The sequence below is a fragment of the Pinus tabuliformis genome, chromosome 2_2, assembly GCF_031772625.1.
Source record: "Pinus tabuliformis cultivar Carrire ecotype Pingquan chromosome 2_2, CPIR1, whole genome shotgun sequence".
NCBI lineage: Eukaryota > Viridiplantae > Streptophyta > Pinopsida > Pinales > Pinaceae > Pinus > Pinus tabuliformis.
In genome coordinates this window covers 222,150,324-222,175,739 of record NC_142300.1, presented here as the reverse complement: position 1 = coordinate 222,175,739, position 25,416 = coordinate 222,150,324, and the positions used below count along the sequence as shown (strand labels likewise).

The window sequence follows — 25,416 nt, the reverse complement described above, 5'->3', positions numbered from 1 at the left end:
ATAACATCACATATATAAAAGTATCTCATCATCATGAGTTGTATGTAGCAAAACAAATAAAACTAGCAGCTATTTATCTGAAATCAGTGCCCTCTCCCCCTTTTACGAGAAAACATGATGGGATGTTTGCCAGGCCTGCCCCTAGCAATAGAAGGCCCTACCCCTGCATCTAATGTCAAATAATGAGTGTTAGGTATGGAGCTGTGCTTTCCTATATCTATAACAGATGGTGTTGATGCTGATGCTCCCACAGTCTCCTCCTCCTCCTCCTCTTCTTCCTACTCCTCCCCCGAGTCATCCTCCTCTTGCTGCCCCTGTTCTAATGGGTCATTTGGCTCTAACCATGAAGGTGACTCCTCCAAGATGGGCACCTCAGACTCCACCCTCCACTGAGACAATATATCAATATTGTCTAAGGAAATTCTTAAAATAATGCTATGTATGCTATTTAGTGATTAATGCTCATTCTTATTAGCTGTTTCTAGTTTTATCTTTTTAGCAGTTTGTTCTATTTCCTAATAGAAACTTGATGTTTCTATTTCTGTAAATATCTCTGTATTACTTATTGAGCTTCATTTGCTCATGTAAATCAATTCATTGATTATGGTATCAGAGCTAAGTTATTTTTTTTAATTTTTCAGTGTGTGAAAAATTCTGTGTTTCATTTCAAAACTGCTCTCGAGGGGTCTGCATCTGAGTTCTTGTTTTCACGCTGGTTGACGCTGTTCGAACTTGAGTCGAGGACGGGCTCTGCTTGGGGTTTCACCATTACCCTGCTCGTTCCTTAGTCATATTTGGACTCTAGTCGCAGTCCCTGCTATATCAACCGAGGAGATAGCCGCTCGAACGCATTTCAAAGCTCCTGGCTGCTGCTACAGTTGCCACAGAACGACTATTTTTTCCACGCTTCCTCTGCCTCGCGCTCGCGCCAGAGAACATATCGCATGATCGATTCTTATAAATCGTCCAACTCGATGCAGGCGTAACACTGGGCTCGTTGTTCGGGACATTCGAAGCTCGTTCCTCTCTTAGTGTTCTCGCAGGGAAGCGTCACAGTCTCCGACTTCACAAGGTCCACAACGGAGACACAGTTGCCCACGGGCGTCAGGAGCTGAGTGTTATTTGACATGATCGCATTTCCGCTCCTCCCTTTGTAAGCTTTTTTAATTTCCTTGGCCCTCGACCTCTCTTCGAATGTGTTGTGTTTGTGACTCACCTTGAGAGACAAGGCGCAGGTGGCATTTGCTTGCTTCCATTTGCGGCCTGAGAATTTGTCAGCGATAACACTGTCGTAGGAGGGTTTGCCATAGACGGGCTTGTCTTGGCCTTCGACTGCAACAGCTGCTCGAATACAGATGTTCTGCCTACTAAAGTGCTTTGTAGGATTGATACAAGTCTTCTTGACGACTTCCTGTGCACTCAGCGTTTTCTTTCTCCGCGCGGCGACAAAAATTTCTGAGCCGGGGCACATAAGTATGCAACAGTTATTTGTTTTTACAACCATCAATTGTGAAATTTCAAGGAGTATTTTACTTTCTCTTAAGAGAATTTGTACAACAGAGGGAAAATCAACTCATCTCCCTTTCCTGCTTGTAGAAGTCACTGACAGATTACATAGAAAATCAAGCACCCAGTCATAAGCTCAAATTAATACATGCTTTGATTTCTGTGCATAAAATACCCACTATCAATGCCTTGATTTTTTTTGTCAAACTGAGTTGTACCCTTCCAAAAATTTCGTGCCATTGTTTTTTCATATTTCTCTTGAGTTTCCTGCCTAGAGGCCCAATTTGTTGCTGTATTTAAACGTTGTTCCTATCCAGTGTTTGTTTAAGAAAATTGTGCTTCTTAGTGTTCAATTCTGAGTGAAAAATCAATTTCCTTTGGGCATTCCTTCATATTTACACCAGCATCTGTCAGATTTTGTCCAGATCAGCCGGCATTTGCATTGAAATCTATGCAGGATTTTTTTTTGTCTTCTTGTGTCTTGGGAAACGTGCAAATGGCCTCGTTAACCAATCTAATGTTAGAAGGCAATCAAAGCTTTAATGGTACAAATTATAACATTTGGAAACAGAGAATGTTGACCATTTTTGAATATAGGCATCTTGACCAGCTTGTTTTGGGCCAAGAACTCCGTCCTGGTATAGCTGGTGCTGATCAAGATAAGTTTGATGATCGAAATCGAGAAGCTGTTATGCTTCTCAAACTCTCCGTAACTGATGATCAGTTACCACAAATTCCTTCTGGCAAGACAACTGCCGACATCTGGAAACATTTGAAGGAATTGCATGAGACATCCGACAAAAGCAGAGCTTTTTTCCTCAAGAATCAGTTGTTCTCCATCATGATGGAAGAACATATGTCTTTACAGGAACATCTTAACAAGATTAAAGACATTCGAGATCAGCTCGAAGCCATTGGTCGGACAATGGAGGAAGAAGATATGGTAGTCATCACTTTGAAAAGTCTACCAAAACCTTATGAGCACTTCATAGAAACACTCAACATTACCTCCACTAATGTTGATTTGAAGTTTCCAGAGTTATGCACCAAACTCAAGCAGCAGGATCGTTGGAAACAACAATTTGGTAGTGGTGCTTCATCAGCCTCCTCAGAAAATGCTTTTGCTGCCAAATATCAGTCTTCTCAGTCTTTTCAACAGAAAGGTTCTTCTTAGCTTTTTGATCCTGCTAGGAAGAAAAATGTGTAGTGTAATTATTGTCACAAGTTCGACCACATGAAGAAAGATTGCCGACAGAGGATTGCTTCTGAACAGAAGAAACAAAGAGGGCCCCATCAGACAGCGAATGTTGCAGAACATTTCGAGCAGACAGAATCTGCCTTTTACGCCTTTATGGCTAAAAGGTCTTCAGATCATGTTCCGTCTTCGGCCTGGTACTTTGACTCTGGTGCATCATGCCATTTCTCTCACAGGCGTGACTGGTTTATTAACTTCTCACCTTTCAGTGATTCCATGGTATTCGACGGAGGTGAAGAGTACACAGTGGTTGGCAAAGGTACAGTTCAGATCCAGTATGGTGGGCACACACTCATCTTCCTGAATGTGTACTATGTTCCTGGTATGGAAATTAATTTGCTGTCTGTCAGCCAGATTATGAGGAACTCTCCTCAGCTTGATGTAGTGTTCAGTGCGCACAAGTGCTCCATTATCGACAGGGACACTAGTCTTACGGTTGCTGTTGTCCTAGAGGATCATGGTCTATACAGGCTTCTTGACACTGGAGATTCTCCAGAAGTAGTAGTAGCTCGTGTTTCACTTGTCAACACTCTATGGCATCAACGATATGGGCATCTAAACATGCAATATCTCTCTCAGCTATCTCGGGAGGGACTTGTGTCAGGGTTACCTGATATTCAGACTCAACAGTTGGGAGTATACGGCGCCTGTCAAGCTGGCAAGCAACATCTGTCTTTATTCAAGGATGGAGAATCTTGGCGCGCATCTAGGGTACTCCAGTTAATTCATGCTGATATTTGTGGTGCTATGAATACATCTTCTATTACTGGTTGCAAATATTTTTTGCTTATTGTAGATGATTTCAGTAGAAAGATGTGGGTGTATTTTCTAAAATATAAATCTGATGTATTTAGTATCTTTCAGAAGTTTAAAACATTAGTTGAAAAAGAGTTTAGGACAGATAACGGGGGGGGGGGGGGGGATTTTGTTCTTCTGCTTTCTCCAACTTCTTTGATACTCATGGCATCAAACGCCAGTTAACTACACCCTACACTCCTCAGCAGAATAGTGTTGTCGAACGCCGCAACCATACGGTTGTTGAAATGGCTCGTTCCATGTTACGACACAGGAGTGTTTCGAACAAATTCTGAGCTGATGCAGTATTTACTGCTGTCTATCTTCTTAACCGACCACCTACTCAGGCTATTAAAGGGAAGACTCCCGAAGAGGTTTGGTCTGGCCGTGAGCCTAAGATCAGTCACCTCAAAGAATTTGGCTCGGTTGCATATGTTTGGATTCCAGCTGCTAAGTGCTCTAAGTTGGATTCCAAAAGCCAGAAACTCAGATGACAAGGTACAGTGATCATCGCAAGGCCTATAGGCTGATAGATATAGCCACTGGTCGTCTTAGCTTCAGTCGGGATGTAGTATTTGATGAAGACAAAGGATTCTTTTTGTCTCCTCCTTTTGAGCAGTGTTCTGAGGATCAGCCTCACAGTGTTCTTCTTCCGGTAGGTCCACCTGATGGGAGGGATGATGCAGCATCAGTATTTGATGATACTCTACCTGAGCTTCCTCTGGAAAATAACCCTCCTCTTGTTGCTCCTATTTTCCTAAGCCCTCTCCACCTCCTCCAGAGATTGGTTCCTCTACTCTCCGGCCAAAATGGTGGGCTAAAACCATTGGTGATCTCCGGGATAATGAGCTCCTTGAAGGTAGAACTTCTAGACATAAGAGCAAACAACAGTCTACAGTAAATTTTGCTCTTATGGCTAACCTGCACAGTATTTAGAGCCTCAAACCTATTCAGAGGCTAAGGGTACACCTGAGTGGGAACAGGCTATGGAAGCTGAATTCCAAAGTCTTCAGAAGAATCACACTTGGACCCTTTCTGATCTTCCTGTAGGGAAAAATCCCATTAGTTGCAAATGGGTGTATCAAGTGAAATGCAAAGCAGACAGAATCCTAAACAAGTATAAAGCTCGCCTTGTTGCTCGAGGGTTCTCACAGAAGGAAGGAATTGACTACGAGGAGACCTTTGCTCCTACAACCAAGATGAGTACCATATGGCTTGTCCTTGCCTTAGCAGCTCAGTTCAATTGGAAAGTCCATCAGATGGATGTAAAAAGTGCTTTTCTGAATGGTGACTTACAGGAAGAAGTCTACATGACGCAGCCTCCAGGATTGAAGGTTGCTGGTCAAGAACAGAAAGTCTGTAGATTAGTCAAAGCACTCTATGGTCTAAAACAAGCTCCTCGGGCTTGGTACATGAAAATTGATCAATAACTCACAAATCATGGTTTTTAGCGGAGTCCATCTGATGCAAACCTGTATATCAAGCATACTGGTGATGATATTCTGTTTGTGGTTGTCTATGTGGATGACCTTATCATTACTGGTAGCTCAACACATTTGATCCATGGGATCAAACAGGATTTGTGCAACACTTTTGATATGGCAGATTTAGGACTTCTTCATTACTGTTTGGGGGTTGAAGTCTGGCAGACTGAGAATAACGTCTTTCTCTCTCAGTCCAAGTATGCCAGAAATCTTGTGGACAAATTCCGAATGCAAGATTGCAAACCTGCCACGACTCCTATGGAACCAAGGCTCAAACTTTCAGCTCAGTCATCCTCATCCCTTGTGGATGAAACTTTATTCAGGCAATTAGTGGGCAACCTCATCTACCTTACTGCCACTAGACCTGACATCAGTTTTGTAGTGAGCTACATTTCCTGCTTTATGTCAGCTCCTAAGGCTGATCATTAGATAGCATCAAAGCGTGTGTTGCGTTATGTGCGTGGCACTCCTGATTATGGACTTCTGTACACTCGAAGGTCCGATCCTATACTCAGTGGTTACACAGATTCTGACTGGGCCGGTTTGGTTGATGACCGTAAATCTACAGCTGGGTATGTGTTTAGTCTAGGATCCGGTGCTGTCACCTGGACTAGTAAGAAGCAGCAGGCAGTGGCTCTTTCCTCAACAGGAGCAGAGTATCGGGGAGCAGTTAAGGCATCTTGTGAGGCAGTTTGGCTTTGACGTATGCTTGCGGATATGCATGTTTTCCAGACAGGTCCTACTCCCTTGTTCTGTGATAATCAGGGAGTGCTCAAACTTGCCAAGAATACAGTCTTTCATGAACGAACAAAGCATGTAGAAACCCATTGTCACTACATTCGCCAACTTGTTGAAGACTGATCCGTTCAGTTGCGATATGTTCCCACAATAGAGCAACCCGCCGACATCTTCACTAAGCCTCTTGGCCCTGATAAGTTTGTAAAATTCAGAGGGTCTATTGGTGTTGTAAATAGATTGAGCATTAAGGGAGGGTATTAGAATAATGCTATGTATGCTATTTAGTGATTAATGCTCATTCTTTTTTTTTTTCCAAGGAAAAAAGCGGTAACCTTTTATTAAAAAATAAAAAGTTACACAAGCATATGCATTGAAGCATTTCCATAAGTTGCCCATTGGGCTCGAGTGCTTTCGCACACAATGCAACGTAGTGAGACTACTGTGCGTTTAGAAAGAATGAAAGAAAAGAAAAAAGAAAGGATGAAAGGACAGAAAAACTGGTTCTCAGTAGTGAGTATAGGACTCACACCTCATGTTTTTCTCCCCTTCTTCTTTTCGACCTTGCGCCACTCTCCTTGAGTGGGCTCGATCGAAGCTAGGACTAACTGTGTTTCTGCTTTCTGTGGAACTGTATCCTTGTCTGAGTCTGAAGTATCTGAGGGGTGATGCTGTTTTGTCCCTCCCATACTCAGATCCTCGCTCGTCTTCTTTGCCTGCTTTGAATGCAATTGTGAATCCTTGTTGTCTGATATGTTTTCCTTTTGGGTCTCCTTTCCTTGGGAGGGCTCAAAATTCTCTGTGGGGGTAACTTCCTCCTCTGCTTCTGATTCGTCGTCCTCTGAGTCAGGAGGGGGAAATTGCCATCCTTTCCTCTGCTTCCCTTTCTGCTTATTTTTACTATTTGCTTTCTTGGCTTCTGGGCATGTACTTTGCAAGTGTCCTGTCAACCTACAGTTCCTGCATCTGAATCAGTGTTTTCGTAGTCTAGTCCTTGCAACCAGTTTTGTTGTTTGTATACCAGCCTTATACTTTTCGGCAGTCCTTTACTTAGATCTACTTCCACGCAAATGCGTGCAAAGGTATAGATCCTCTCATCAGTCCTTTCCAGATTTGTTTTGATATTTTTCCCTATGCTGTTCCCAATTCCTTCCAACACTCGTTCATTCCAAAAGTGAAGGGGAAGGTTATATAGGTGGACCCAGACCGACATTTTGGAGACAGTCATTTTGTTTGGATCAAAATTTGGAAACCATGGTCATAAAAAGACCCAATGTTCCCCAAAACCAAGGCCCAACACTGATGATTGTATCTCTAACTTCCGTGGATGCGCATTTAACAATGAAAAACCCTTTGGAGCATAAATGTATATCACATTCCATGGTCCAATTGGTGAATATCCAGTGAAATAGATCAAATGGCTTTGGCCAAAAACTGTTAAATCGGCAGATTAGGGCCTGTGTTTCATATGACTTAACGAAATCTTCAAGTCCTGTAGAATCAAAATTGAGGGCTGGGGTTTGCCCTAGCTGATCTACTATGTATGGCCTAGGTGTATATCCACCTTGATCTGGAGGGGACCCTGGATCTCTGTTACCATGTAATATGTTTTTGTAAGAGGAGCCTCCCTTGGGTTGTTGCTGAGATGCTGTCTTTTTCCCCTTGTCTCCTCCTGAGGAGCTTGGATGTCCCTGGGAAGGGCCCCTCCTCTCAGCCTAAAGTTTAAAGCAATGGTTGTTTATGGGCTAATATCATAGTTTTTCAAGGTTCTGTTATCCTGCAGGGACCACCTACCACTGACCAAATGTTGGATCTGAACAGGGTATCCCGTCAATGCCCAAATTTGTTGTTTCAACTGCATAATGGTGCTTTCTGCGTGCACCCATACTAGACTGGTTTTCCCCACCGGGGGTTTAATAAAAATCTGAAACCAAGTTAATGTTACCTGATGCCTGGGTTCGGGCTGTTCTAGCTGCCCCTGACATTGCGCTGCCACAGCGCTGAGAAGATCAGAACCCCTAGCCATAGAGTTCTCCCAAGCCGCTGAACTGCATGTCAGATCAACCTTATTCAGGCCCCGAATTACTGGATTGTAAGCCAGATCTGGCGGATCTATAGCAGATCTAGCGTTTTCTGCCAGCGTCAGAGTCTCACTCTCGTCTATGAAATCCATGCCCACAGCTTCCAAGCTCTGGGTCTCCACGCAATCTCTGATTCGAGCACAGGGTATGACAGGAAGCCCTATTCTAATGCAGCCTTTCACTATTCCGTTCCAGAGATTGGAAACGCGGATCGACCAGGATTTAGAGGTTTTAGCCGCGTCCTTCCTGTAGCGAGAACCATCCGTGGCAAATAATACATATGCTGTATCAGATCTAACCCTGAATACAATCCATAACCCAAGATCTGATCGCCCAGCTGCAACAAAACGTCGATCTGATCCTGTGGATCTCCCTTCCTCGTTTTGCAGCAGATCTGCATCAGTGATCGCCGTAGGAAGCCTTTCAACCCTGACCTGTACACCATAAATCCAATGCGCTGCTGAAAGATCATGGCGGATGAAGATTCCTTGAGGGCTGTGATCTGTGCCCGATCTTCTCCCTTCTTGGGTTGTAGAGAGGCGGCGTCGAAGATCACCCGTCCTGAAACCCTAGCCATTTTTTTCACCTTCAGATCAATATCCAATTACAATTCAAATTCCCGAGCTTTGCTAGACTTAGTCCTCCTTCGATTAATGCTCATTCTTATTAGTTGTTTCTAGTCTTATCTTTTTAGCAGTTTCATAGAAGAAATCGGTTGTTTCTATTTCCTAATAGAAACTTGATGTTTCTATTTCTGTAAATATCTTTGTATTAATTATTGAGCTTCATTTGCTCATGTCAATCAATTCATTCAATTCATCGATTAGAAATGCCATTTGGATCCATTGATGCTTCTATTTGCTTCACTTAAAGTCTGATATTGTAATGCACATACACTAAATCATTAAGGCTTGCGAACTCCAACCTGTAAGAGTGTAAAAAAAACTAATGAGTCTTGAGTCTTGACTCTTGACACTTGAGGGTCATAAATTAAAAATTAAAAATTACAATAAATGTAATTGCTCAACTGAAGGCTGAAGCTCAAAGTTATACCTATTGCACTTTTTTGAGTGTATTTTCTCAAATACACTCCAATTGCGCTCACACCCTAAAGAGCTACATGTTTGACTTAGGATTCTTATGGCCAATTTCTGCAAATTTGGTGCCCTTGCACCATAGCTTCGCCACCAAATATCTACAACAAAATAAAGAAATAAAAAATGTCAAAAACTTAAAACATAATTAAACTTTCAAATAAAAGTTACATAATTGAATTTTAAAAATCTAGAATTATAAATAAGTAAATTCTAAATTGAAAATTCTAATGAGTGATGACTTGTCACTTACGTGGCATGAAGATGGTCCTTTCCCTAATAGCATCATCAAAGCCAAATAGGGCCACACAATCCCGATAAAACTATATCTCGCAATTGATTTTTCTACAAAGCTTAGGATCAGGTACCATCCTTTGAATACAAGAATGGAGCCCTTCCATCACCTCGCCATCAAAATCAAAGGCGCATTTGTATGAAAATGTGGGGTTGAGGAAGAGTGTTGCTGCATGAATGGGTCGATGAAGCATCCCTGTCCACCGACTATCAATCACATCCCATAACATCATATGCCTATCAAGCCCAACAGAACCCTTGTCTGCATAATAAGAACGAATGGCCTCCTTGGCCCTATCCATGGCCTCATACAAATAAGCCATTGCAGGCTTGTCCCCATCTACCAATCTCAGAACCTTTACTATAGGTTCACTAACTGAGCATGCTTCTACTCCCTGCCAAAACATGTCAGTGTACACCATTTTTGCAATGGCTCTCCCATCCTGTGTCCTGCTGTATCTACAATCATGCCACTCGTCAGAAACAAACGTTTGCTTCAACTCGAACTGACATTGAAGCAAAGACTGAAGAGTAATAAAGTTGGTGGCAAAACGTGTGATTGTAGGACGCTGCAATTCCTTGTTTCTAGTGTATCTCCTCATGAGGCTAAGAACAAAAGCATGGTTATAAATAAACTTGGGGACACTCCTAGCCATATCAATCACCTCCTTGATGGAGAGTTTCCCCATATCCTCAAGCAACAAATCGATACAATGTGCTGCACACGGAGTCTAGAACAATGTGCGGTGCAAAGATCTAATGATTTTAGTCCATCTTGGATAGTTGTTCAGTTCCCTTTTCCTTTATTTTTCAACAAAAGCTTCCTTTGACTATTAATTAAAACAATATGCACATGATTGTCTTTTATTAAGAAAAATCCAGATGCAATCCTCTACAAGCTCAAAATGGGGTTGGCTTATTTACCAAAATACATAGGAGTCATAATTGCTGTTATACAAAATTTTTGCCAATAAAATAGTAATCCATGAGAGAACAACAATCATAAGGCCTTTGACAAGCATAAATGTTGAGAATTATAGCTCAGGTGCCCCTTGACCCACCTGCTAGCTGCAAAGCTCTAGGGTACAGAGAATAGGGATAAGGAATGTGACATAGCCCGACATCCCTTGCATACCCTGTCAAATTGGGTACAACTTGCTTGTACCCATAGTGTTAAAAATCGGCTGGCTTGAACTGGAAACCGGTCAAACCGGCCGGTTCATTGGGGACTGGGTCAAACTAGACAAAAAACCCGGTTGAAGGGTCTATTTCGATCAAAATTCACAAAAATTGGTCCTAACTCGCTGGTTTTGGACGGAAGCGATAGGTTCCATCCTATAAACTGGTTTGTTCATTGCTAGGCCAACTATGGACCCCACATAATGCAGTGTTGTGAGTTTTGGAGCTATTTTGAGGGAAATTTTGGGCTGTTTTCCTCCAAAAACAACCCCTCCAAGAAAAGCATGCCTACCCTCTCATTTCCCCGACACATCTCAGCCCTAGCAATGTTGACAATTAATGGTAATGTTAAATTCTTAAAGTAAAAGTGACATTTCCTTTATTTTTCATTTTCATCCTTTTACTTAAATTTTTAACATTACCATGAAACGACTCAGAGTGTTTGAGAGTGGTTTCGACCTCATTGGATTTCATATGGAGAAACTAGAATTTTAGATTTCACTCAAAATTCAGCAGACTTAATGGTTTTCAGGATTTCATGGTTTGGGGGTTTGCGATGTTTCCATTTGATTCTATCATGTGTGAGGGTATGAGATTGGCATTTGATCAAGAGCATGAAGCCCTTTAAGAACCTCATGTTGGTGGCATAGATTATTGAACTCTGTTGATGTTGAAACTTGGTGGTATTGATTGTTGAACTCCTCTACCACGATCTTAACAAGAATGTACCCTTCACTCAAAGGAAAACAACTGGTTAGGCATGCTAATATTTTTCTACCACATTATAAGGTTGAGGAGATGAACCCTTCACTCAAACCAAAACCATTGGTTAGGCATGTTAAACTTTTTCAATTTTTATCATGTTATAAGGTTGAGAAATCCAAGTCTGAAGACTTTGAGCTAGATGATGTTGATGATCCCATTTCTAGTAGCGTTGAATCAATGATGAGTGACCATGTTGATCAGTGTTGTAGTTTTGATGTCTATTTTTTCTACTACTACTACTACTACTACTAAAGTTGTAGAGAAGTTTTAGGAGTCCTCAAACTCTGAGCCATATTATTTATGTAGCTCATGTTGATGATCTCTTGTCTAGTAGTGGTGATGAGTTTGATCATGATGAGGAGTGATCATGTTGTTTCTTTTCACCACATGGTGAATCGGTAACTGCTTGGACTAATCTAAGGGAGACCCAGGATCAACCCTCGTTGTTGCCACTATAACACCAAGAGTATATCCAGCGACCTGCCAGCCAGAGATACCAAATTCTTATGATTTAACAAGAGCCAAGATTCACGGATAAGGGGAGTCTATTCCTTGAGTTGAGATCATAGCAGGACACTATACTCAATGAGATTTGAACCACGTTCTCGTGGGTTTCACCCAGCGAGACTTACTGTTAAACCACACATCAACGAGGAGTGATCATGTTGTTGATCACTAACATGTAGACTTGTAGTAGTTTTATGTAGCTCATGTTGATGATCCCTTGTCTAGTAGTGGTGATGAGTTTGATCATGATGATGAGTGATCATGTTGTTTCTTTTCATCACATGGTGAATCGGTAATTGCTTGGACTAATCTAAGGGAGACCCAGGATCAACCCTCGTTGTTGCCACTATAACACCAAGGGTATATCCAGCAACCTGCCAGCCAGATATACCAAATTCTTATGATTTAGCAAGAGCCGAGACTCACAGATAAGGGGAGTCTACTCCTTGAGCTGAGATCATAGCAGGACACTATACTCAATGAGATTTGAACCACGGTCTCGTGGGCTTCACCCAACGAGACTTACCATTAAACCACACATCAACGAGGAGTGATCATGTTGTAGTTCACTAACATGTAGTAGTAGTAGTTTTCAGACTTTAGAGGCCTTTAGAGCCTCATTGCTTATGTATTTTGTACATGATATGTATTGCACTCGGTGCCATTTTGATATATTCACCTTTACATGGTATATAGATGAGCAAACTTTGCATATTTTTTCTCTATTGGCTTTGAAACATGGTTTTAAATCTTAAAAATAGTTTTTTGTTTTTTTTTTGTTTTTTTTTCATTAAAAATTAATTATATAATATATATTTTTTTTAAACTGGTTCATTGAGATCCGACCAGTCCCAGTTTGACCAGTTTCGGTTTGAAACCCGGTTTATTAGGTGGACCGGTCTGGTCACCGGTTCCGGTTTTTAAAACTATGGTACTTGAGATGTGCCCAATGTGTAGGGCATGTACTTGATGTGTGGGACTAGGTGATTGTACCATGTTAGCACTGGTGTGTGTGAGAGAGAGAGAGAGAGAGAGACTATTAGTCAAGTCCCTGTCATAATCTTTTGACTCTTGATTCGTTCTCCCTGCTTATATTGTAAGGTAGGAAACAAGACATGTCCTCCTAGCCCTATGTGTTGCATGTTTGTGTGTTGAACATGTGGATATGCAGGATAAGTGATATGTAAGTGAAACAAGTATGGGCACATGTCATGTGCCGAGAGTCGAGACATGTGTCCCATGTGCGTTCTACACTTGGTCATCACATGTCCCAACGTGTACATGTCAGGCACTCAGAAGTCAGGACACCAAAAAAATTCTAAAATGATCACAAAACATCAAATAAATTGTGTAGATGTGTCCAGATTCTCAATAATTGTGTCTTGATGTGTGATAGATATAGTGCTATATTCTAGATGTTAAAATTTTTTACATCTTTTGTCTCTAATTTTAATATTTTTAAAAATCAAATATATATATATATATATATATATCAGCCTACCACCTAAGTGACATGACATTGCAACACATGGACACACAGATCCTCATGATAGAGAGGAACACGTAAATATATTTATATTTATGTGTTCCCCTCTATTGTGTTTTGGGGGATCTACGTGGCCATGTGTTCCAATGTCATGTGACTTAGATGGTAATCTATCACATAATACATTGCTCATGGATGTCAAATTCATGCATCTACATCTACATTCCAAAGCTACTTGACATCTCTACTCCAACTTTAAATGGCCATATTTTTCAATTTTGGTTCTGCTAGTAAATGAGTTATATTGTATTGTAAGGCTCACGATCACCAAGTAAATGAGAGCGCAAATTGCTGTATGCTATCTTTACAGAAAAAAGAGAATCAGTCCATAGTGGAAGATTCAATACGTCCGTTGAGAAGTTAAAGAGTCTGATACTTTTGAATACTAATAACTAAGGATAACAAAAGTAATTGGCAGCTTTACATACTAGAATGGCTGAATTTTGTGTGTACATTGCTTATAAAATAAACCAAAACTAAGAGATTGATGCTGGTGATGCAAACAGTTAATTCATATTTTTACAAGTTGGTTCCCGACAATGTTACAAACCTTGTAGTAATCTCTTGAACATTTATGTGAATTTTCAGCCAGTTAAAGTTGAAATAGAGCAGGTGATAGATGAGACACGAGGACCAGAGGAAGTTAGAGGAAACGAACAAAGGCTGAATGAAAGATGGCAGCATAGTCAAGAGGTTGTGGAGGCACAGGACCTAGTGGAGCGGCAAGAGGGAAAAGTTGGACAAAAGGAAGAGGAATACACCGAAAAGGTACATCTGTAAATTCTGATACTAGTTTTCAAGATCTTATTTTACTTTAAGAAGATATATTTTAGTGGTATTGACTTAGCTAGTATTTGCATCCCTTTGGAAGAAACAGGAATACATAAGATGTCCTATATTTCACTTGATAATTGTTCTAAGTAAGCAATTTTCTCTGGGGAAAATTGCAGGAACCATCGGGCATGTACTATCCTGCAGATTTTCAGCATCCTTCGCAAAATACAAGTCCAGCAATTTTGGAAATGTGCAATGCTCTTTTTACAAGAAGCCCTTATACAGCATGGAATCGGCCTCATTCATTGACTTATCGTCCTTCCATAAAATGCTCAGATAATCCTATTATGGCTGCTATATCCTCATTCATGAATTAGATCGTCTCCTCAGCTGTACTAGGCTCTAGCACTTAAGTCATGGTTATTACATCTCGGAGAATCCTATTGGGTTCATTTTCAAAATGGTATGGCAAAAGATCCTTGAATCTGCCCTACATATTTCAGGATGTAAACATGAAAAGAAACAGGAACTGGTGATGTGTTGAACAATGTTACGGGTGGCCCACTGCGCAATTTGTGTCTCTGCTTGCATGTTTGCAGTTATCTTGGAAAAAAATGGGAAGAAGTAGCGCAAGCATTGAACTAAATGATCCATCAAACATTGTTTATTTTCACCTTGGATAATGCTTTGCCAATACTCTGTTACATCCAATATTGAATAGCTCAGCTGTACTGACGTGAAACAATAGAATATTGTAGGAGTTTGTGCATGCTCAGTTGTATGGAAGGCATACATGCTTCAGCGTATTTGAATTTCAAACTGTCATTTAATTGACAAAGGCACTGCAGCAATGTTTGCTTTTGGTGTCTCCTTGAAAACTGAATAACTGGATATATCCAAGAACCTGTCATGTACAGGTACTGTTTTTGGCTGTGGAAAAACTGAAATGCAAGGGTGACTGATATTCAAGTGCACATCTGCGTCATGGTTTTGTGATGATCAGTGCTTATATATTTCAGTAAAGCATGGAAGATAGATCGATGCTTTACATTTTAAACTCAGTAATGACCATGGCTGACTGTAAATATTAGGTATTAAGAAAGGCCACATCTGTCAAAGCTTTGTCATTTTGGAAGAAGATTCTATATTCCCTTCCCTTGCACGTGGATTATTTCTTTCATAAGTCTTATCCAATTGCTTAAACAAGCAAGCATGCTCGTACTTGAATTTATTAAGTTCAAAATAAACATATTGCATGTTTTGATGAGTTGTTACTTATGGCCATTTTAAATAAATCTCATGCGAAAACACCGTGCCTGGCAACTATTCAACTGATTAAATATATGCGGATTAAGTTTTTGGGAAAAAAGACATGGAAAACTTATTAGTTGTAGAATTTTCAACGGTTAATTGTCAATCCAGTCTATCGGACAGCTGTACATGTACAAATTCATTTTTAACAAGGATTGCATTCTTATTGGTTTCCCACCAACCGCCAGCGAAGAATAAACTCTCTGAACAACATCAATTGTGATTTTGGTATTTATATAAATTTCAACTTAACCAAAAAAAAGGGAAAAAATAATCCCTGGTGCAGGGTCAAGAGAGGGATAATTAAAATCCTTCAATGGAAAGTTTGTCAGATAAGATTTTCATTTTGTCGCCTACGAATTCAATTCAGACTAAAAGTCAAATTTGTCCCGTTCTATACGTGGTAGAATTCATTTCGACTTGTTTTTAATCATTGTGCAGTGTATTTGACCAAAATCCCGCTAGGAATGAGATGGATGTGAATACACTACAAAACACTTTGCCTTGTAAGATTACGTGCACGAATGCATAATCATTTCATTCGGGAAATGTTAAACGAGTGAAATATCGGCACGCTTCGGAAAAATTATATATTCAATGGAAACTTTGTTATCTTCGGGAAGGGGAAAATTACTTGAAAATTACCATGCGAAAATTAAGAAGTTTGAAACAAATTGCTTTTCAGTTAATGCTTGGTTTGACAAGGAGTGCAAGAAGGTAAGGAGAATGTGTAAAAAGTCAAATAAGGATAACATAAAGCTCAGCTTGCAAACGGTTATTAAGCAAGAAAAATGCCGATTTTATGGTTTCAAGGAGGGAAAAACTAATCTTCCTTGGGAAAAATAATCCCAAATTATTTTGGACGGAGCTCTAACCGAAAAATATACAAATTGGAAATAATATTACAGCTTCTAAATGGTTTGACTATGCAAGACAACTCTATGCGCAGGTTCCCAAGGTTGATCCTCCCCCCTTGGTGAACATTGATACTGAGCTCTTCACAATACAAGAGGTAGAGATGGATATCAAGAAGTTGGGTGTTGGAAAAGCAAAAGACTTAGCTGAACTCTAAGCAGAATATCTAAAGTGGGGCTCAAAGATTCTTGCACCTCACATTACAAAAATCTTCAACATCATACAACAAGGGCTTCCCACAGATTGGACAACTAGTCTGGCAACACCTTTTCTCAAGTGCGGCGACGTCAATAATCTCTCCAATTAGAGGACCATCATGATAAACTCTTTGTTTGCAAACCTATTTGGAAGCATGCTAGAAAACAAAATTAGCAAGTGGGCAGAAGAAAGAGATAAGCGTGCTAAAGGGCAAGCAGGTTTTAGACCTAAACATTCCACAGTTGATCATTGTATAACTTTAAGGCACATCATTGAAAAAGTTTAGGAGAAAAATGAAGAAGTCTTTTGTTGCTTTGCTGATTTAAGAAAAAACATTTGACTCGGTTCCTAGGGATAAGCTTTGGCACAGAATGGAGGAACTTGGGGTTCTTAAACATTTTAGAGCCACTGTGCATAGGCTATATGAAGAGGTGAAAGTCAAAATTAGAACTTTAGCAGACAATTTTGAAAGTTTTAGAAGTGATATCGAGGTCAAGCAAGGTTGCCCACTGTCTCCTACCCTTTTGGTTTTTATATCGACAAGCTTGAGTGGTTAAATTCGCAAGGGGGTGATGGTATCTATTTGGGCAAGTTTGTTATAAGGCTTCTTTTGTACGTAGATGCCCTTATCTTGATTGCTAAATCGGTTCTTGGTTTGCAAGAGCACTTACTATCCCTTGAGCATTTTTGTAGAAGTGTGGGGATGCAAGTCAATATCAGCAAAACAAAAGTATTGGTTTTCTCAAGGAAAAGAAAACATAACCAGCATAAGTTCTACTTTGAAGGCAACATTTTGGAAGAAGTCGCGGATTACAAATACCTTGGAATTGACTTCAACAAAAATCTAAGCTGGAATGGTTGTAGAAAGAAAACAACTTTGGGGGGTTGGAAAGCATTTTATGCTTTTCAAAATAGGTGTAGAGAGGCAGAGTTATGGGACTGAAAAACCACTCAAACTCTTTTTGGGCTTCTAGTGATTCCGGTGATTCTCTATGGTTGTGAACTATGAGCCAACAGTGTATCCGACATGCAGTGGAGAAAAATTGAGAAAATTTAGAAGCATTTGATTACAAACAAATTTAAGATTAAAAGTGCAGTTCCTTATGCTATCTTCTTAAGTGAAACAGGGACTGCTCCTATTGAAGCAATTGCTATGGTGCAAGTCATAAGGTATTTGAAAAAAATTGAGCAAATGAAAGAGGGTAGATGGCCTAAGGTTGTCTTTAATGATAGATTGTGCAAGAGCAAAAAAACTTGGATGCAACAAAATGACAAATGTTTTTGTAAAGGGGTTATTTGCTTGAATGCATGTCCTATAAACAACAAAGAGATAAAAACTTTTGTTATGGAAAAGTTCCACACGCGTACTTGGGATAAGGAGCTAGGAAGAAAGAAAAATTACTATATTGAAGTGTTTAATTCCACTCATAGTCATCAACCACAAGCATACATAGAGGTCAATATCTCTTGGACAACCAAAATTCTTATTGCTCAGTTAAGGATTAATTATCATCAACTCCGTTGTGAAACAGGGCGCTGGAAAAGGCAAAAGGAAGTGTGGGAGGAAAGAGTATGCATTTTTTGTTCTTCTGGAAAAATGGAAACAGAAAAACATTTCATTTTAGAATGTGAGGTCTTCAAAGACAACAAAGAAAGTTATGCAGCTATGCTCGCAGCTAGCTCATGTGATAATCTATTTAGCGAGGGGTTTGTCGAGAAGTTGGGAGCATTTATTTTGGAGCTTCACAGAAAAAGGCCGAATACATCAAGCAGATGAAGAAGCAATCTGTCGCATATGCTATTTTTAGCCTCGTGGATGTTAAAATAATTTATTTATTTCTTCTTTCTATACAACAAAGACATAATAACACCAATGTGCTGACCAATTTACAACCTATAATTGCCACTAAATGAAGTTTTTGGGAGGAGAGCTATGTGCAAGAAGTTACCAGGGAAATCTAAATGAGCATTCTAGGGAATTGTGTCATACATATTATAGATGAATATACCGAGCATGGAGTATCCCAATTCTATTCTAATGTGGTGTGCCAGTAACGTCCCTCGTCCTCGCTGATAGTAATCATAGTACAGATATTGGTTTAACAATGAAGTTTTCTCTTTGAAGAATTAACATTAATATAATTTTTTTAATGATATTCAAAAAGGTTATTTGATGTTTAAAATTAGAGACAACCCACCATTTTTTTTGTTGAGTGAATCCACCTATAATACCGACATCTTTTATAAAATATAAACTTATTTCATATAGAGTATAGTAGATATCATAGAGGTAAAATATAAACTTCTTTCATATAGAGTAGAGTAGATATCATAGAGGTATTTAATGCAAGGAACTTGCATATCACTAGTAAAATTTTAAATAATTTTTTGTCGTGGGTGTTTATTAATTTTTTGAAATATTTGGATGGAGGATAATTTAATGGTTAATTATAATAGTTATTGGTAATATTAGGGATTTGATTGCATGTGATCTATGATCTTTTTGTTAGTAGTATTCAAACAAATATTGGAGGGATAATAGTTTGAATGGTTGGGAGGCAAGTCTTGCTTTCTTTCCACTTAAGTTCAAACAGTTGATGATGACAAGGCTAGAAGGATAGATGTCTCCCTCGAGTGGGACCCTCTCAAGTGTGTTTTTAGACATGTTGGCCCTTGCTAAAGTTATAAGTTTCCTGTTAGGCATAGGCACTTTGACACTAGCTTAAGTTATCCCAACTAATTATTGATTTTCATAAATCTTTAAAAAAACATGTCTTAAGTAGATGGTTCAACTAATTAACCTTAAGGATAATACACTTGCTTTTTATACAAAGTGCTATTGACATTATTCATTAATGAAAGTTTTTATTAACTTAAACCACAATATAAAACTTTAAATATCTTCAATACATAATCTCTAATTATGTTGGTGGTATGTTGCATAATTTTTTTAATGTGGGAGCATAGGGAACGTGTGTTTGGAATGGTTAAAAGTTTCATCTAAATTTATAAGAAATATCACTTTGAGAATAGAAATATATATATATATATATATATATATATATATATATATATAGTAGCGATGGTTTAAACTCATGTTTAACATATGCATTAAGAATTAATCTATATTCATAGCTAATGAGTATTTTAAGTTTTATTTTATTGAAATAAATTTTGATAAGATGTAGATTTACTAGTTCTCATATTTCCGAATATACATACATTAAAAGTTATTTATATTCACAACTATAAAGTGAGTATTATCGAGGTGTGAGACATGGCATTGAACTCGGTGGGATTCGAGCCAAGGACAGAGGAAGGATTGCCCATAAGGTGAGGTGGTTGGTTGACGGTTCACATTTAATCATCTACATGTGTAAGGTGGCATCAGTAGAGGGAAGATATCTTGGGAGTCTGGAAGAAGGCGATGTGGTTTTCCCTGGTGTTTTGGCTGCAATTTGTTTATTCGCTCGTCGGGTAGAATCAGGAGCTCAATTTAGGTTGCAAGCTTGGTTGTGGGCGGGAGATTCAAGCGTACTCGTGGCTTCCAGAAGGCGAGTATCTAGTGCGGGTATGCTTCTTTTGTTTCCCTTAATTCCCTTCTCTTGAACCTAGTTATGTGTCCCTGGTCGACTGGTTTAATGGTTGTTTCTAAAATGCGGTTTATGGCAAGTCCTGAAGCAACTTGCATTGGGTCTTTGACTATTAGCATGACAGGCGGAGATCGTCCTTTGCACTCTGTCAGTTTCTTCGTGGTTTATGGAAATTTTCTATCCTTGATGGCTTTGTATGTTGAAATTAAGGCTGAGTTCATTTTTAAAGAAATGGGGGGCTAGGTATTCAATGATGCGCGATACCTAAGGAAGCACCAACCGCTCCAAGTGGACTAGGTAAATTGGGCGGAGGGGAATCCCACACGGTAGATATCCCTATCCTCTTTCAGGTTCTGGATTGTGTCAGCAAACAAGTCTAGCCCACTGAGCTATGGCTGGTTTAAAGGCGACGAGTTTAAATGGTTTTTTGAATTTCCCGCTCATGCTTATTTTTGTACTATGCCCTCGTATATGTACATGTTTCTTTTGCCTCCGACTAGGCTCTGCTCCAGTGCCTTTTAGTCTGCTCATTGGATGGGTGTTTGCTTGGTTGGAATTCTGTTTCATTGGCATTGGTAGTATTACTTGTCTAGGCTCTTATGTTTTTTGGTTGATTTGTGTCCAGTCCGATGGTTATCAGGATTGTTCGAATTGTAGTACTATGGCTCACCCTGCCTCCTCCAAACAAAATTCCGGCCAGGGCAAAAATGTTCAAGGTCGAAGTTGTGGTCATCGGCGCAGGGAAAGGTAGACCTTGACTCCATCAGTCAAGGGCAGAGGCCGCTGGGGAATAGTTGGAAAAGCTCGAGATGCTGCCCATGTTTATTATAGCAACACCCCTCCTATTTGTCAACTAATATAAGGGTGGGATGCAAAAGTAAAGGAGCAAGTTGAAAATACTAAACCAAACTTTGGAGAGTGACTATCTTTAGTGCAAGACCCAGGTCATTCCAGAGGTAGATACACCCAATTCCAACAGTTGGTTTACTTATACTAGATTATGAAGAATATTGTTGCAAAAGCTATAGGGTAACTTAGCTGGTCCATCTAAACCTAATTTTGAGCTCCAGGAATTTCGCAAGGAATTTCAATTGATTCAATGTCAAATCCAACTTCAGGATGGTCGTCTACGCCAGATTGAGCAGCATATCCTGTGTCTTCCACATACTGAGCTACTGGGTTCTAGTGCCAAAGATTCAACACTTGTGGATTCTTCAGTCGAGTAATGGTCGGAATAGCATGATTGTTCTGTTTGGAAATTTTGAGTAACGTTTAGTTTAGCTTCTCAGAAAGTTACTTGTTGTTGTAGTTATCTAGATATTAGGACTGCTAAAGATATTCAAACTTATATTGCACTTCTTGACATTTTAAAAACATTTGAATTTTGGATGACTTATCATGCAGGCCAACAAATCCAGTTTCCTAGTGGGCGGGTTGATGCCACCTAACATATATTGGATGTGTCAGACTTAGACATTTTGAAAACATTTGAATTTTGGATAACTTATCTGCAAACCAACAAATCTGATTTCCTAGTGGACGAATTGAGGCCACCTAACATATATTGAATGTGTATATTTTTGAAATGAAATAGAAAAACCATAATTTTTTTTTTTTTAAATAAATATAATAAACATATTTATAATAAATTAAATATTTATAATAATTTAAAAAATATCTATATTACAATGTAATGATATTCAAAATTTGAGAACCTATTAATACTAGAAATAAAATTTAAATTTAAATTTCCTGTCTCAAATATTCATTTCCATTTTTTTTAAATTTCAGATGCTCCCAAAAAAAACTCCCAAATTCCTAGAATCATTTTCAGCAAACTGGAGACATTATCTTCTCATTCTTGGAAAAGAGTTTAAAAATGCCAAAAGCAATTCCAATGTAACTATGATGTTGTGTAAAATTGTTTTTTTGAAATACTTGGATTAGGGATGAGCCTATTATTTATTCTAGGCATTTAGTTTTTTTTTTCCTGATCTCTTTAGAACCGAGACATTGTTCTCCACATTTTAAGTGAATGTGTTAATATTTCACTCATGTGTAACTATGACGCTGTGTAAAATTGTTTTTTGAAATACTTGGATTAAGGATAAACATATTGTTTATTTTAGGCATTTAGTCTTTTTAACGTTTTTTTTCTAATTTCTTTAGAGCCGCGACATTGTTGTCTAAAATGTGTTAATGGTTGATTGTTGCTGCAAGATATTTACTTTAATGAGAAATAGATTTGGTGTCTCAACCTTTATTAGCAACATTTGAATTCCATATTTCGTGTGAGATATGGAAGAATATGAAAAATAGAATGGAGTTAAATTAAATGAAACAATTTCCTAATAGTTTTATTAAATAGTTATCTTTTCGTTAATGTAGTTTTATTGTTTTTAGATATGTTTAAATGATTTTTGTTTTCATTTATTTTTATTTAAATTTAAACTTTGAAATTAATTTGAAATACAATTCTATTTTAATCTAGGCAAGAAATATATCTAATAATAAGTTAATTGAAAAAATATATTTAACTTACGGGTATAAAATAAATGGTGATGAATTGTTAAGTCATTCCATAATGTGAAGATCATTGGTTCAAAACTCCATGGCAAAAATCTAGTCATGTTAAGCGCTAGTGTGGCCCAGGTCGGGTGCGATCCCCAGTGATTTTGGTAGTTTAGATTCCCTTGGGTCGCGGTTTCTCAAGCCATAGGTCAAACTTGAAGTAATATTTTGAGAATTCAGACAATTTGATCTATATTTATACAAATCAATCTATATATATATATATATATATATATATATATATATATATATAATAATTGCTATTCAAAAATTTTGAAATCACTTTGAAATACCTCGAGCTCACTTGAAACCTGAAACAAGGTAGATTCATGCTCCATACTAGAGTCCACACATCTATAACTTTTAAAGTAAGTCAATTCTTGAAATCTCTTCGAAGCGTGATACCAAGGTGAGATCTGTGTTGACATAACTTTTTGGAACAAATATTTTAGGTCGTAGTCCTGTCAAATTTGCCCAAAGTCCAACATAAATTTCTTGGAAGCACAAGTTTGAGCTATGGAATTTGCATATTTCGAATGCTTTCAAATTTTTTTTTTTAAACAATAAAAAAACCATGATTTCAACGAAAAATTTACTGCTAGATCTTGAAGAAAAAAACCAAAATGTATCAAGAAAACATTAAGAAATGTGAATTTTCCCAATAATGTTGGTGTATTTGGGGCACGTGATTGGTAGAGGGGATCTCAAGATTGTTCATGCAAACATGGATAACATCATCAAATTGCCAACTTCTACCAATGTCACTAAACTTAGGAGCTTTGTGGGGGGATTTTTTACTTTTATAAGTTGATAACATCCATCTCAGTTGTGGCTGCACCATTATGTCATAATAGCCGACAACAAGAGTTTCCATTGGGGAAATAATCAGGATAAGGCTTTGGAAGTGTTGAAATGGAATATTAGTCAACAATAGTGGTTCTTGCATTGCTCAATTTGTATTGAATCCTCTCCAAGTTCTGTAGTCCCACACACATGATTCACCCAATAATGAGATCTCACTCTCGGGGTTATAAACACATCAACGACCCATGTATTTAATTATAACGAGTTTAACTCTTGTTCTGCAAGGTTTGTTACCCAGAAAGTGCCCTAGCCCATACACATTCACCCACAATGAAGTAATACACATAATCACACATAATACATGGGAGTGGTCTTGATCCAAGGAGGTGAGTCAACATGCTATCATTTTGAAATACTTCATGGTAGATTTATAAAATCTTTGCTTATGCGAGGAGCTCTATGCTTTGGTATAAGCTATTAAGAAATAGAAGTACTATTTGATGAGCATGAAAATCATCATCTGCACTAATCACCAACAATTGCAATATCTACAAGCCTACAATGATTTTATCTTGTTATCAAATATAATAAAGGTAGTAATAATAAGTTGGTGGACATGCTTTTAAGGCTCTACACAAGTTCACAACCCTAAGCATTCTTATGCAAATGGAACCTTTCACCCATGATGCGTACATAAAAGATAACATTCAAGGAGGTATTTCAATATCTACAAGGTTAAGCTTGTGAAGAAAAAGGTGCTAGCAAGGTTGACAAGCATTTTTAGGATGGGTTGTTCTACAAGTTGGAAAAGCTTTGTGTTCCTATAAGAGAAAGACCACAACTTATCAGAGAGGCTTACACCTCCAAAGTTTCAAGGCATTTTGGTGTTGGGCAAGCAATGAGAAACTTATAGAGGTAGGTGTATTGACCTGAAAGGGAATGCATTGTAGCTTGATTTATTAAAGGATGCATACTTCTCTATATTAACAAACCCAATAATAGGAAGTAAGTCTTATAATATATCTTACCTATACATATTAAACCATGGGAGGGAATCTCCATGGATTTCATTGGTGGTTTTCTAAATACGAGGGGGAAGACATGACTATCCATTTGTGCAAGTGGACATGATTAATAAGAAGTGCATTATCATTTCTTACAAAAGGACCATTAAGGGACAAGATGCAATAATCATTTTCTTTGAAAAGGTATGCGGGCACTTTGGGATACAAGGAGCGTTATCTTAGACAAAGATACCAGGGCTCTTAGTGCCTTTTGGACTACATTTTTAGATATGGACACCAAGGTGAAGATATTTGCAATTTCATCCATGGATAAATGGATAGACAAAAGTAGTGAAAATGACATTGGTTAAGATTTTGGGGAGTTACAATTGGAAGCTTCTAAGAAGTTGGGACAAAAATTTGATTTATATTTAACACTCTTATAATAGTGTAGTCCGCACTTCCACCACTAAATCTTGTTTTCAAACTTGCTTTAGATATTTACCGCCTTAGACTTAGATATCATATATGGACATTAAGGAGAAGTGAGGCAAGATGCCACATAAAAAGAACATTTGAATGCCGAATAATTCATTGATAACTTCAAGTATATTCATTTCCAAGTATAGGAGTTAATGAAGAAGTTACAAGAAATGTTCAAGGCTCGACATGACTTGCGCTAAATTGATGAAAGGTAGGATATTCAATATGTTTACATCTAAAAAAGGATACAAGGTCATAGTAAGAAGATTGAGGCTTTGTAGTATGGTCCTTTTGTGCTAAAAATGTTAGGTTATAATGTCTACACAATTAGTTTATCTCCATATATGAGCATTAGCCCCGAGGGTTAACACAATTTGTTGATTCCTTGTGGTTAAAGCATCTTTATTATTGAGAGGTCATGGGTTCATTTCTATCGACACTCTCGGTGTCAGGCTTTGTTGTTGAACCACCGGGAAGTGATCCCTTTTGGTCAGGATCTGTGTAGTACAAATATTCCATGGA

At 38.5% G+C, this 25,416-nt stretch overlaps 1 protein-coding gene across 2 annotated transcripts in view; it reads left to right on the top strand.

The window, feature by feature from the left end:
• The window catches only part of LOC149192109 (uncharacterized), a 61,009-nt gene extending 46,263 nt beyond the window's left edge, over positions 1-14,746 (top strand). For both annotated transcript variants that reach the window (XM_089404478.1, XM_089404479.1), the window contains exons 5-6: positions 13,830-14,009; positions 14,192-14,746. In XM_089404478.1, the coding sequence (XP_089260604.1) occupies positions 13,830-14,009; positions 14,192-14,392 (381 nt within the window). In that variant the 3' untranslated portion in view covers positions 14,393-14,746. The remainder of the gene's footprint in view (positions 1-13,829; positions 14,010-14,191) is intronic.
• The last annotated feature ends 10,670 nt before the right edge of the window (positions 14,747-25,416 follow it).